This window comes from Gamsiella multidivaricata (genome assembly GCF_025024155.1).
Source record: "Gamsiella multidivaricata strain RSA 2152 chromosome Unknown BC939scaffold_20, whole genome shotgun sequence".
Classification (NCBI taxonomy): Eukaryota; Fungi; Mortierellomycota; class Mortierellomycetes; order Mortierellales; family Mortierellaceae; genus Gamsiella; species Gamsiella multidivaricata.
The window spans coordinates 1-10,905 of record NW_026251728.1 but is presented as its reverse complement, the minus strand read 5'-3'; the positions used below and the strand labels follow the sequence as shown (position 1 = coordinate 10,905).

The following is a 10,905-nucleotide window of genomic DNA, read 5'->3' as shown; positions in this document are numbered from 1 at the left end:
ACATTGATGGAAATGGATGCTGAATTTCAAGGAAGCGGCTACATGACGCACGACCTGTTCGCCGACTGGCTCTGGGAACTAGACTGGATCATGCACAGGAAGAGACGCAAGATCGCTTTGCTGATCGACAGCGCACCAGGACATGGCAAATGTGAAAATCTGGGCCTTCCCAACATCACCATCATCCGGCTACCACCAAATACAACATCCATGGCCCAGCCACTCGACGCTGGGATTATCCGGACCTTCAAGGTCTTTTATAGTCAAGAGATTCCTGAGGTTGTCTGCAGTCGTCGTGTTCAAAAGAGGTCACCTACGGCAACAGTTTCGAATGGGAGGCTCTGGGCATGTCTGGTCAACTCTTGGAAAAAGATGACTCCTGATTGTATCCGTAATTGTTTTGTCCAGGTTCCAACCCTGTCTGAGTATCAAAAGATTCATTTGCAGGCTCTGGGAGTCAGTACAAAGGCGGATCAAATCAATCGCCTTCAGGAAGAGCTCATGGAACAGTATGCAGAGAACGAGGCAGACATTACCCGTCAGAAGGACTTTTTTGTCCTGGATTACCTCAGTATGATCCATAGTGAGGGGCTCTCACAAGCGATCTACGAACTTGCCCTCCAGGTAATGGGTCGCGAGGAATACAAGGGAACGTTTCTATCGCTCAAGGAGAATGATTTCGCGGATGAGGACAGTTCCGATAATGATATGTTTGATGACGATGATGACTCTGATCCTGATTACGAGGACACGAAACCAGCTACCGATGATCAAAAGATGCAGGTAGTCAAAGCTGTTCTCCGCGACCGCACTGTGGATAAGGTCGTTTCCCTCGAGGATTTCTCTTCAGCACCTTCAAGCCCCTATCCAGATGAGGATTATTCTCGAGAATCTTTTCGAGAGACTATAGACGGATTCATGGATACTGAAGCTGATCTACAGGATCGCAACTGCGATGTTATATTGAAAGCTAACCTTCGGGCAGCTCTCGATACGATGGAATTGCTTATTGATTTGCATGGGCTGAGGAACATATAAACACGAACATGTTCAAATACACTATTACATATTTTCAATTGGACTGAATACATGGCTGCTCTGTACATGTATGTACCTTCAAATCTAGGGCATGATGGAACCAATGCACGAGTAAAGGGCTGCCTTCAATTGATGCATAGAAAAGATGGTACTTTTATTGCGTTTAATGAAAATGAAAGTGGCATCCAGAACAAACAGAAGGTGGAAGAGCAAGTTATCTAGTGAGCCGACTGACGATTCACATATTCCTCTCGACGGTACCTTCGTCTCGTTTCCTGTGTTCCCCTCCTTGACACATAGGTTTTCTCCTCAACACTCGTTGCCGATGCAGACAGCGACCCTGATCCTGATTCTGACCTTACAGCTACCCTGTTCTTTGCACTGCTTGCAGACGAGGGCCAGCCTCGCAGTTCGAGTAATGCGGACCAGATCGCCGGAACGGCCGCAAAGAACACTGGTCCAAGCAACAATCCTTTGGGACCCCACTTCATGCCTCCCAAGAAGACCCACAACCCAAGCCAGAATGCGGACGAAACTCCCGGCCGAGCACTCTTGACTACGTGCGAGTCCCACACGGCGCCATCGATCAACGATGTGAAAATGACATGTCCTACTACCATCGCGACCGCCTCCATAGGTCGCTGGCCATACACATAGAAATGCACCACTGCACCAGGAACGGAGACCAACCAGTTGGGTGCAATAGGGAACAGTGTCAGGACAATCCCAAAGACAGATGTCAGCCATGCATACTTGAGCGGAACAAAATCAGACGACGCAGCTCCTGTCGCAGCAAGGGCCATGACTTTGTCGGTCAGGTATCGTGTCCAGGTCAATGTAAAGATCGTATGGTAGATCGACAACTTGAGCATTGAAATAAAAGTCCCCGAAATGGCGAACTCCAAGCTCTTTGCCATAGCCCGCCCAGGCGAGGATGATGTTGAGAGTCGCGACGATCCATAGTTTGATGTCGATGATGCGAGTGCTTGGTCGATGATCCATCCGATCCGTTGCAAAGGCGACACTTTGAGTCCCGTAAACGTAATCAGTCCCAACAAAAAGAGAATCCATCGGAAGAGGAGATCGTTGAATGCGTTAAATCCCCAGAGAATGGTCGGGGTATCAACCTTGTATCCAAGAACAATGTTCAGGAGTCGCTTTCCTTGAGAAATGTTGATGGCTGTCTTCTTCCGTCTCTGCTCCTGTGCCTGAAATCCGCTCATTGCCTTGGCATTTTTGACAGCAAAACGAAAGGATTCCAGGGTTGGGACCACCCATAGCTCCGGCTCCTCCGCAGGTTGCTCCAAAGGTTGCTCTGTAGACTTCTTTTCGGTGCTGTTTGCTGATGAAGAGGGGACGTCATCCGATGGGACTTTAGGCAACACAGTCGCATCTTTCGTGAATTTCGATTGTGCAGTGCCATCTTGGTACTCAAGCATTAATTCGCCCAGGTCCTTTTCTTGCTGAGCCGCTGTTTTGCATGTGCCTACTTCGACCAGGGCGTCTGGTTGTTGTTGAGGTCTGAAATCCTGTGCGTGTTCATATCCCTGTGAAGGATCCATCTCAACGATAATGTTGGCTACGTGGGATGCCCAATCGACTGCTCCCCAGGAGAGCTCTGGGAACGCATCCTTCAAAATAGGGTCGAACCAACTCACTCCAGCGTCGTATGCCATCACCAATGCCTCATCCGCCTGCTGAACGAAATATTGCTTTGGGCTCTGCGCATATCCAGCATCGCCAGCTGCACCGTCCTGAGCGGTCAGTCGTATCTGCTCCTGTTTGAATAGCGTGACCCGATGATGTGTCTGTGCCACCAGGCCTTGGACATCGTGTGCCACACCGACCGATAAGATGGTGGCCAAAAGTCCGAGGAACGACAAGGTTGATAAGACAATGACAGTCGCCAGTGTTGAATTGAGGCTTTCCTGCAACGCCCTTCTAAACACCCTGGGCACTGTATTCAGAATGGATACCTCCCGTTGTTCCTCCGGTGACAAGCGAGGGTAGAATAGACGCTCGACCATGAAGACGACTTGTCCCAAGCAAGTGTACTGGATGTGCACAAGAATCGCGATCAGTAAATACGTCAGCTGGCTGGAAGTACCGATCTCTATCTGGCTCCACACATCCTGAGCAAAGCGCCGCAGTTCCGTAAGGGTAGTCCATTGAAGTAGGACGTAGATGAATGCGGCCCTAAGCAGGTTGATGTATGATGGCCAATTGGCGGGGCGTGCGTATTTGTCGTGCTCCTGATTGACGAGAGTCTGGTAGCTGGGGTGGAGTTCGTAATCATCCGTAGATCCGTCCATGTCCTCTACAGAAGAGTCGTATTCGGTGAGTCCATCCTTCGTCGGCTTTCCATTCAGTGCTACATTATCGGCGACTTTGCGAGGCCTCCGGTCTGAGATCATGTAGATGAGGTGACAATAACCGAGGAAGACTGCCTTGATTGCCCTGGCCATGAAGCTTCCCAGAAAGAACTAAACAGAGAAATCAATAATGTATTCTCTGCATTAATTGACCTATTCTTGTCCGTTATGAGATAGCCCACAGAGCCGAGAGCGGTTCGCTGCATGAAATGCGATGCTGTAACGAGGGAAATTTTGGCCAGATAACGCTGTAAAAAATATGCCTTACCCGCAGAACAAAAAAGACGATGCCCCCAATTACCGAGGCCACGATATCGAGAAAGTCGTTCTCGAGTGCTCCATGAAGAACAGGCAGTAAACGCGTCTTGAGTGTGTGCTAAACGATCGACAAACATAATACGAAGGTCATTTATCAGTACACATTTTTCTTCCAGTATTTGCTATGCTTGATGAATCCTTTTCCGGGTGAAACTACCAGAGGAACTGAAAGTGCAGCAGCCCAGAAGAGAGGTGTCCAGTAGGGAAGGATGCTAGAAGCAACACAGATCAGATTGTCAAACAGAAGAGTGTTAGGTCTCTTTACACGGCCGATATCGTTCCTGAGACTGAGGTGTGAAATAGCTCTTTGTTCCTGAAAGCGAAAGACAATGATCTTACATGGTGAAGTTTGTCCAGAGAATGAGGCCAAAGTAAATGAAAAGTACACTCACTGTGCAAAGCACGAGTGCATCCTTCGGGAGCATGTGTGCAAGTGCCATTGTGGTCGATGTTGGGAATTGAGTAAGAGACTGTGGTTCAAGCAAAACCAAAAATTGAGAGTGCTGGTGTGTTTTTGTACCTCGGGAAAGTGACGGACATATAAAAAGGTTCTTTTATAACGAACGCCCTTAGGTATTCAATTCGCACAGTTTATTCCTTGCGCTCTCTGCATATGTTCTATCATGCATGGAGATGTCGTATCTTATAATCTAGAGGGCTTCCTCCTATGAACCATTCTCACTCTGGAGGATTGAATCCGTTCGTTGGATCCATTCCAGATAGTGAAGAGGGTGATACGGGATCTGCTTGGCGAGAAGAGACCGTTGCCGTTGAAGTAATTGATTTAGGTGAAGGTTGAAAGCGCTCCTGCGTGTGCGCAATATGGTCTACTTGGTCTATTTGCTGCTGAACATGCTGTTGATTTTGTTGCTGAACATGCTGCTGAGCATACTGCTTACTTTGCTGCTGACTTTGGTGTTGTGCGCTTGATGTTGATTGGCCGTTGATAGGAAGCTGAAGTTGGGTTTGAGGTAGCTCTTGCTGTGATTGTTGCTGTACTTGCGCTTGTTGCTCCTGCAGTCGGCACTGGAGATCATGGTGACCATGCTCGTTCTTGATGGCAGCATCCTCACGCGCGTGAGCCATATTGGCTTCTGCCCAGTCTATCCGCCTCTTAATCTCTCCCTCATACATCATGCTAATAGACCGACTCTGGCCTCCGATCACCCAGAGATGATATCCTGCTACAAAATGTGCCTGCTCCTTGGTCTCGATGGCCTTGGGCGATCGCTGTGCTCTCACCCATTCAATAACTTCACGATGATCTTTGAAGTAATTGAGTCGAAGTAACCAGCAGCATGCTACTACCGCAGCTCGACCGACACCTGTATGCAGAGTGCACAAAAAAAAAAAAAAATGGATTAGTATTGATAGATACAAAACCAGTCTTAAATTTCAGCCTAGAAGAGAGTAACTCCCATACTCTCCATCCTCTTTAAGGTTTTTTCATGACGACGATGACATGTTCGGTGTTTTTCTTACCTCCTCGGCAGTGCGCAAGTACATTCTGTCCATTTCTTGTGGTCTCATCCATCTTGTCGAGAATGCGGTCCATCTCTGCAAACGAATACGGCGTGCTTCCCTCGATCATCGGAATTCTAATGCCCAAAGATGAAAAATAAGGGTCAGAAGGGCAGTCGATTGATAACGACAACAAAGCCCTTGTGCTTACCTGATAACATCCAAACCGTGGCTGTTCGCTGCCTCCAGATATTTCGGAAATGGTGATCCAAGAAGCTCAAGCTCTTCATCGAATAGGCAGCTATTTTCAGCCGCAGGTGTAAAAGAGAACGAGGTGTAAACACCAATCCAAGAGCCAAAGCATGATCGTATCTGGGAATGCAAATAAGGAAGAGCGGGAAGTCCTGCGCCCCATAATCCTTTTCTCCCTTCCCCTGTTTCCCGTTTGGAAACTCTCAATGCGGTGCAGTGTAGGGGAGTGGATATAGTTGTCGTGTGCTCAGAATATGATTGATTCCATCATCTTGTCACTCAGATCTCTCAAAGAGGAACATCCGTGCATTTACGTAGTTTGGCATTGTATTCAGCATCCATTCCAGACATTCCATTGCACATCATTATCTGCATTCCATCGAGACAACGTCTCAATCGCTCTTACCAGACAACGCGCGTAAATCCCAGCTTTTGAAGTCGATCGAAGTCCAGATCCAGGTCGCGCACAATCTTGGCCCTACCGTTGACGGGTCCGTCGAGACGCACTTTCTTTCCTGGGCATGATGAGAGACCTAAGTTGCCTCTGGGTCTCCAATTAGGGTATATCTTCTTGGCGCGCGTGATAGCGTCCTCTGCGACTTCCATCTTTTGCATGGCTTCGGCTTCCCGCTGGGCGTATGGGATCAAGTATAAGTTGTTGGGGACAGACATGTCCTGCTGCAGAAGGGCATCGATCCAGGGTGGGATGATCCAGCTGACGTTGATAGGGTGTGAGATCGAGTCCTTGAAGGAGACGGATTTCGATTTGTAGTAGCCTACTGCTTGTACGGATCCGTTGTTCTGATAGCCATGATCGATACCCTCTGCCATCTGGACTTGAATTTTGTTTTCTCTAGGGATAGACATTGAAAGAGGTGATGGGGCGAATGCGCAATTGATTGAGATTCGTTGGGGACGAATAAATGAACAGAGGCGAAATGAAAGAATTTGTGATGTAATAAAAAAAGTAGTGGAGGAAGAGAAAAGAGTGTGATGAGCGAGCTATGGCCTTTTAAGGCATTGTCATCTTCCATTCCTTGACCGAATGAGGAGCGGCATTCTCATTCGACTCGACTCGTTTTCTTTTTTTTTTCTTCCTGTTATTCATCAAGATGACTACGCTGCCATACCTTAATTGCTATTAGTATCTGTTTTTCCAAAGAATACTCGTAGTCGTTACTGGCAAGGTCTTGATACTTCCTTTATTTCACAAATAACTTTATTTCCCCACACAGTAGTTCCTCCATATGTCAAGCAGAAGCTGTGTAACGATAGCTTGTGCGAGGTGGACTACAATAAAATGACAGGAAGAGTAGAAAATAAAGAAAAAGCGTATAAGCGATCCATTGTAGGGTGAGGAATGAGGGCCTAAAGAACTCTAGTAGGAGATACGTAATGTGTTGGAATTAACGTTGAAGGCAGAGAATCGAATCATTCGTATTCTTTTTTTATAATGCCGCCCTTGAAATATCAAGTGGCTCTTCCTTTTCTTTACCACATTTGCTTCATGAAGGCACCTGCCTGGGCGCATCAATGCAAAATTCCTCATAGACCATCCCTGTGTCTCGGTTCTCATTACTGGAAGCAGCTGCCAAGATGAGAGGACATCAGTAAGAACCAGGAAGTTCAAATGCTCAGCTCGTAAACGAAGGCTCACTCCTTCGACTTCTGAACCTTCCTAACATCTCATAGCTCCAGAACAGTCCCCTTGGTCGCGTGCATGCTCTAAAATCCCGATGCGTGCAGCTCTGTAGCGTCTTCAGCTTTTTAATTTACTTGGCTTTGGTGGTTTACTTTCTTCACCGGCAGGGTGAAGAACTGTCGGTCATCTGCAGTTACAAAAACCTTAATCTAACTAAGCTCATCAAAGTGAAACGTGTGTTTTACTTAAGAGCTTTGTGTTGGCTACGGCCGTTCAGGGTATATTTCAGGCACGACCTTGGAGAGAAAAAGGTCGAGCGCAATGTAAATTAGATGCTTGTTACACATCTTGTTTTGGAACGGCTCCAAGGCCTCCCGCGCTGCCACGAGATGATGAACGCCATCGTCGCCAAAGAATGTGTCGCGAAGAGGTGCTATCAATAAGTAATGTACTGTCGTTTAGTGACTTGAGTGAAATTCACATTGAATAGATTTGAGGGCGATTCAATCCCGCGGACATACCAGGGATAGTTCTCAAAATCCGTCGCTCGGCTTCCTTGCGCGCTTTCTTCATCTCGTCTACACCCCGTGGCCGTGGAAGAGACGAGTTTGGGTCGGGCCATAGCGCGCGTCGACCTGCTTGTATGTATATGACTAGGCGCGGTTCAGCGAATATCCAGTAGACACCATGTGCCAACAGCCTAAGGCGGTAAAGGTGAAGAAAATGGGAAGGCAGTGTAAGTATTTCAAGGCCATGAGCCAGACGATTAATGAAACTCGCAAAACCTAATACAAGATCTACCGATCGATGGCTCCTCCTCCCAGAGTTCGAACGAGTGGCCAGCCCATGATCTGCCACTGTCTCCATATGACCGGGTTCCGCTCTTCTAGATACAGAATCTCGTTCAATAAGTTGAAAATCCCCATCTCGAGTTCCGTGTGCTCAGGCGCCTCCAGTTCTGCATAGATCCAGACCATTGCCTGCGAGACTTGGCTGATTTTGTCTGGCAGCGACATCATAAAGTTCAGAAATACCACGAGCATGGCGCCAAAGGGGATGAGAACGGAGTTGATCACGTATGTTGTATATATCTTCGGCGCCTCGGTGACAGCCCAGATCGTGCTGGAGCGTATTTTGGATGTAGTCCTTGGGCTGCTATGGGGCCGCTGCAATCGAGAGGATGTAGCGGATATATTTGTGGATACCATCGTCCTTGAACTGGACGCATCATCCTGAGTGCGACTGTGCCCAAAATGGATTTCCCTTTTACTCTTGATAGGAATTTGAAGAGGTGGTTCCATCGAAGGAACGTATTGCGTTGGAGCAGTTTCATTCCAGTTCAACGGATTGGTATTAATAGGCGATGATGTTCGGCTGCTGTAATCTGTTGTTCCCGATATACGCTGGGTAAGTAATTCGTCGTTCCTCTCGGGTCTCGCTAATGAAGATTGTGCTTGTTTTTTTTGTGAAGGCGTTCCCAGAATTGACGACTGGGCGTCCTGCAGCATGGTGACGATTTCATCTGTTGTTTGAATGTTGGGTGTAGATGATCGATGTGTTACGATCCTAGAGCCTCCCTTATATGTCTCCAGACTGGCAAGGAACGCCGTAAAGTTGTCGTCAGAAGTATCCATTTTGTCCGCTGCTTTTCTCAAAAACTCTTCGTATTTTTCGTCCGTCGGCTCAAAATCTACTAGCAGCTACCAGAGTATGAATGGAGGGCACATCAGCGATCATGTTGCGATTATAACACGATAATGTTGATACCGTCGACGTGTATCCGCATCTTACAGTATTGACAATGTAATTAATCATGTCCGGCTCCGTCAGGATCTCCACTAGGCTCCGAAGGACGAGACAACTCAAGATCTCACGAACGAGCCATCGCACGCAATCCGATTGATACTCTGCAGCAGGGAGTAATACCCGCAAAAGTTCGTCTGCAAGCTGCCGTAAGTATTCCTTTTCGGATTCTTCGCCATCCTGGAGCGCAAAATGAGGTTGCAATCCGTGAAAAATGGTCTCGATGGTTTGGTTGGGCGCGTAGGCGGTCTCCAGCTTTTGAACAGCCTGGCGGTAATCGATGTAATGCCTCTTTAGCACTTCCGGGACTTCCTGCAGCAGTAGCTCGACCCAATCAACCTATGGTATGTTTCAATGCCACGCTTGACGTTAGTGACATATTGCTCACATTGACTCTTGCTCTGAAAGGTATGACCATGCGCGCTGCAGTACCTCCTGACATCTATGTTCCAGTTTGCGTGCGGCATCGATAATCACGTTGACAATTGACGTGACAAACTGTGGGTCCGAGGAAAAGCTTGAGTACCAGGTCTGGATAAAGTCGCGGACGAGTAAGGCCAAGAAGTGATAGGCCTCAGCGTCAAGGTCTGGGTGGGGCTGATTTAGGAGCTGTGGCACCGGCTCTCGCAACTGAATGTGTCGAGGAAAAAGAATGCGAAGATATGGCGCTGCTCCTGGTAAATGACTGGTTTGGCGCGAGTGTTTGCTCCTACGTGGTGATGGCAGATGCTGCTGTTGCTGTTGCTGCCGCTGCATCGTTGATGGCATGGACGTTGACGAAGAGGAATGACAGGATGTTCGTGAGCACCATCCGCCCTATTTGGCAACAACCTCACGTGTGCCAGGTGGATTCCATCGAGACACGATCAAGACCAAACAAGATCTGTTTGAACATTCTGAATGCACACAAGACAAACACTTGCTCATCGTATCTGCGAAGATCATTGTTGTTCTCGTTTTTTTATTATCGTTCATTATTCAAAGAAATATTGCTATCGACCGGCCCAACTAAAATAGAACGGATGTTCTCACTTAGGGGACCTATCCTTTGTAAATGCAGTTGAGAGGACAAGAAAGAGGTCAGTCAACTGCTACAATACAGATGCAAAGTAGATTGTAGATCATCCAATTCTCGTTTCGTTGCATGGACAATCGTCAGTTGGGTGCAATAACTATCAACACTGTGGTTCAGGCGGTAATTCCAGCTTTAATTGCGTTTGTATCATCATGTTGTCCTATGGCGAGAAACAAAGGTGGTAATGAAGGTCATGTTGAGGAAAATCTTACCAATTGACAACAGGTGATGGATATAGGTGGATGCTGCAGGAAGGAAAGGGGAGAGAGGAAAGGATAAAAAGAAGGAGAGGGCGCGAAAAAGTTTTTTTGAAGGCCTTCATTTTTCGATCTCCTCTTCATCCAGAAGCCACAGAAGAAAACAAGGCCTTTTTGTGAGACCGGATCCCGAACGCGGTTTTGTTGCCACCAATCTGGATTGGTGGCAAATGAATGGCTTGAACACATGCCTGGCCTCTGGCGGAGTGTAGATCAATGTAGTCTACGCCTATGCGCATTAACTGATACATCTCTGAGGCGCGAACCTGAGTCGGAGAAAGAGAGGGGCAAATCTAAGGTGATCACGGAGTGCACTTTGTGCTCAAATAGGGGGATCAAGCGCTTGGCGCAGAGATGTCGAATCGTGTCTGATCGATAATCAAAGGCTTCATTTGCAGAGCGGCAAATGTACCTTCAATCAAAATCGATGTAAACAAAGTGGCACATGCAGTACATATCCACAAAGGAAAAGGAAAAGTGTGTACTAGCATGGATACACTGGATTCAGCTGGCTCCCCCACTTTCGCCCTTGTCTCTCTCACACACTGCTCCTCTTCCTCCTTTCCTTTTTTCCCATCAGTTTCCTATCGCTATCGCCTTCTTTCTTTTATTCTGCTCTAGACTTATCCATCTCTCTTCCTGATCGCACATCCAATGTCCTCCTCAACAGCCCTCGCTGCTGCGGCG

At 47.6% G+C, this 10,905-nt stretch overlaps 3 protein-coding genes across 3 annotated transcripts; all 3 read right to left on the bottom strand.

Moving 5' to 3' along the window:
• Nucleotides 1–3,741: 3,741 nt before the first annotated feature.
• BC939DRAFT_105870 (uncharacterized protein) lies at nt 3,742–4,267 on the bottom strand. The gene is made up of 2 exons (XM_051549881.1): nt 4,068–4,267; nt 3,742–3,940 (listed from the first exon to the last, which is right to left on the bottom strand). The coding sequence occupies exons 1-2, from the start codon at nt 4,166–4,168 to the stop codon at nt 3,823–3,825; spliced, it is 219 nt and encodes a 72-aa protein (XP_051413906.1). The 5' UTR covers nt 4,169–4,267; the 3' UTR covers nt 3,742–3,822.
• BC939DRAFT_446019 (protein-tyrosine phosphatase-like protein) lies at nt 4,125–6,414 on the bottom strand. Its single transcript, XM_051554890.1, has 5 exons — nt 5,848–6,414; nt 5,401–5,490; nt 5,211–5,326; nt 4,249–5,053; nt 4,125–4,141 (listed from the first exon to the last, which is right to left on the bottom strand). The coding sequence occupies exons 1-4, from the start codon at nt 6,306–6,308 to the stop codon at nt 4,407–4,409; spliced, it is 1,314 nt and encodes a 437-aa protein (XP_051413905.1). The 5' UTR covers nt 6,309–6,414; the 3' UTR covers nt 4,125–4,141; nt 4,249–4,406.
• A 758-nt stretch (nt 6,415–7,172) lies between these two features.
• BC939DRAFT_446014 (PXA domain-containing protein) lies at nt 7,173–9,659 on the bottom strand. Its single transcript, XM_051554889.1, has 5 exons — nt 9,319–9,659; nt 8,875–9,225; nt 7,885–8,783; nt 7,605–7,783; nt 7,173–7,516 (listed from the first exon to the last, which is right to left on the bottom strand). Exons 1-5 carry the CDS (start codon nt 9,652–9,654, stop codon nt 7,347–7,349), a joined length of 1,935 nt encoding a protein of 644 aa, XP_051413904.1. The 5' UTR covers nt 9,655–9,659; the 3' UTR covers nt 7,173–7,346.
• Between the last annotated feature and the right edge of the window lie 1,246 nt (nt 9,660–10,905).

Bases quoted from the DNA above. Each gene is read 5' to 3' on its own strand.
- BC939DRAFT_105870 (XM_051549881.1), bottom strand. From the start codon at position 4,168: ATGGCACTTGCACACATGCTCCCGAAGGATGCACTCGTGCTTTGCACA. The intron at 3,941-4,067 runs GTAAGATCATTG...TGTTGCTTCTAG, and splicing joins CTCTGGACAAACTTCACCAT to CATCCTTCCCTACTGGACAC.
- BC939DRAFT_446019 (XM_051554890.1), bottom strand. From the start codon at position 6,308: ATGTCTATCCCTAGAGAAAACAAAATTCAAGTCCAGATGGCAGAGGGT. The intron at 5,491-5,847 runs GTAAGAGCGATT...GGCTGAAAATAG, and splicing joins GGATTTACGCGCGTTGTCTG to CTGCCTATTCGATGAAGAGC. The intron at 5,327-5,400 runs GTAAGCACAAGG...TTTGGGCATTAG, and splicing joins CACGGTTTGGATGTTATCAG to AATTCCGATGATCGAGGGAA.
- BC939DRAFT_446014 (XM_051554889.1), bottom strand. From the start codon at position 9,654: ATGCCATCAACGATGCAGCGGCAGCAACAGCAACAGCAGCATCTGCCA. The intron at 9,226-9,318 runs GTACTGCAGCGC...AACATACCATAG, and splicing joins TGGAACATAGATGTCAGGAG to GTTGATTGGGTCGAGCTACT. The intron at 7,517-7,604 runs GTATGTCCGCGG...ACTTATTGATAG, and splicing joins GATTTTGAGAACTATCCCTG to CACCTCTTCGCGACACATTC.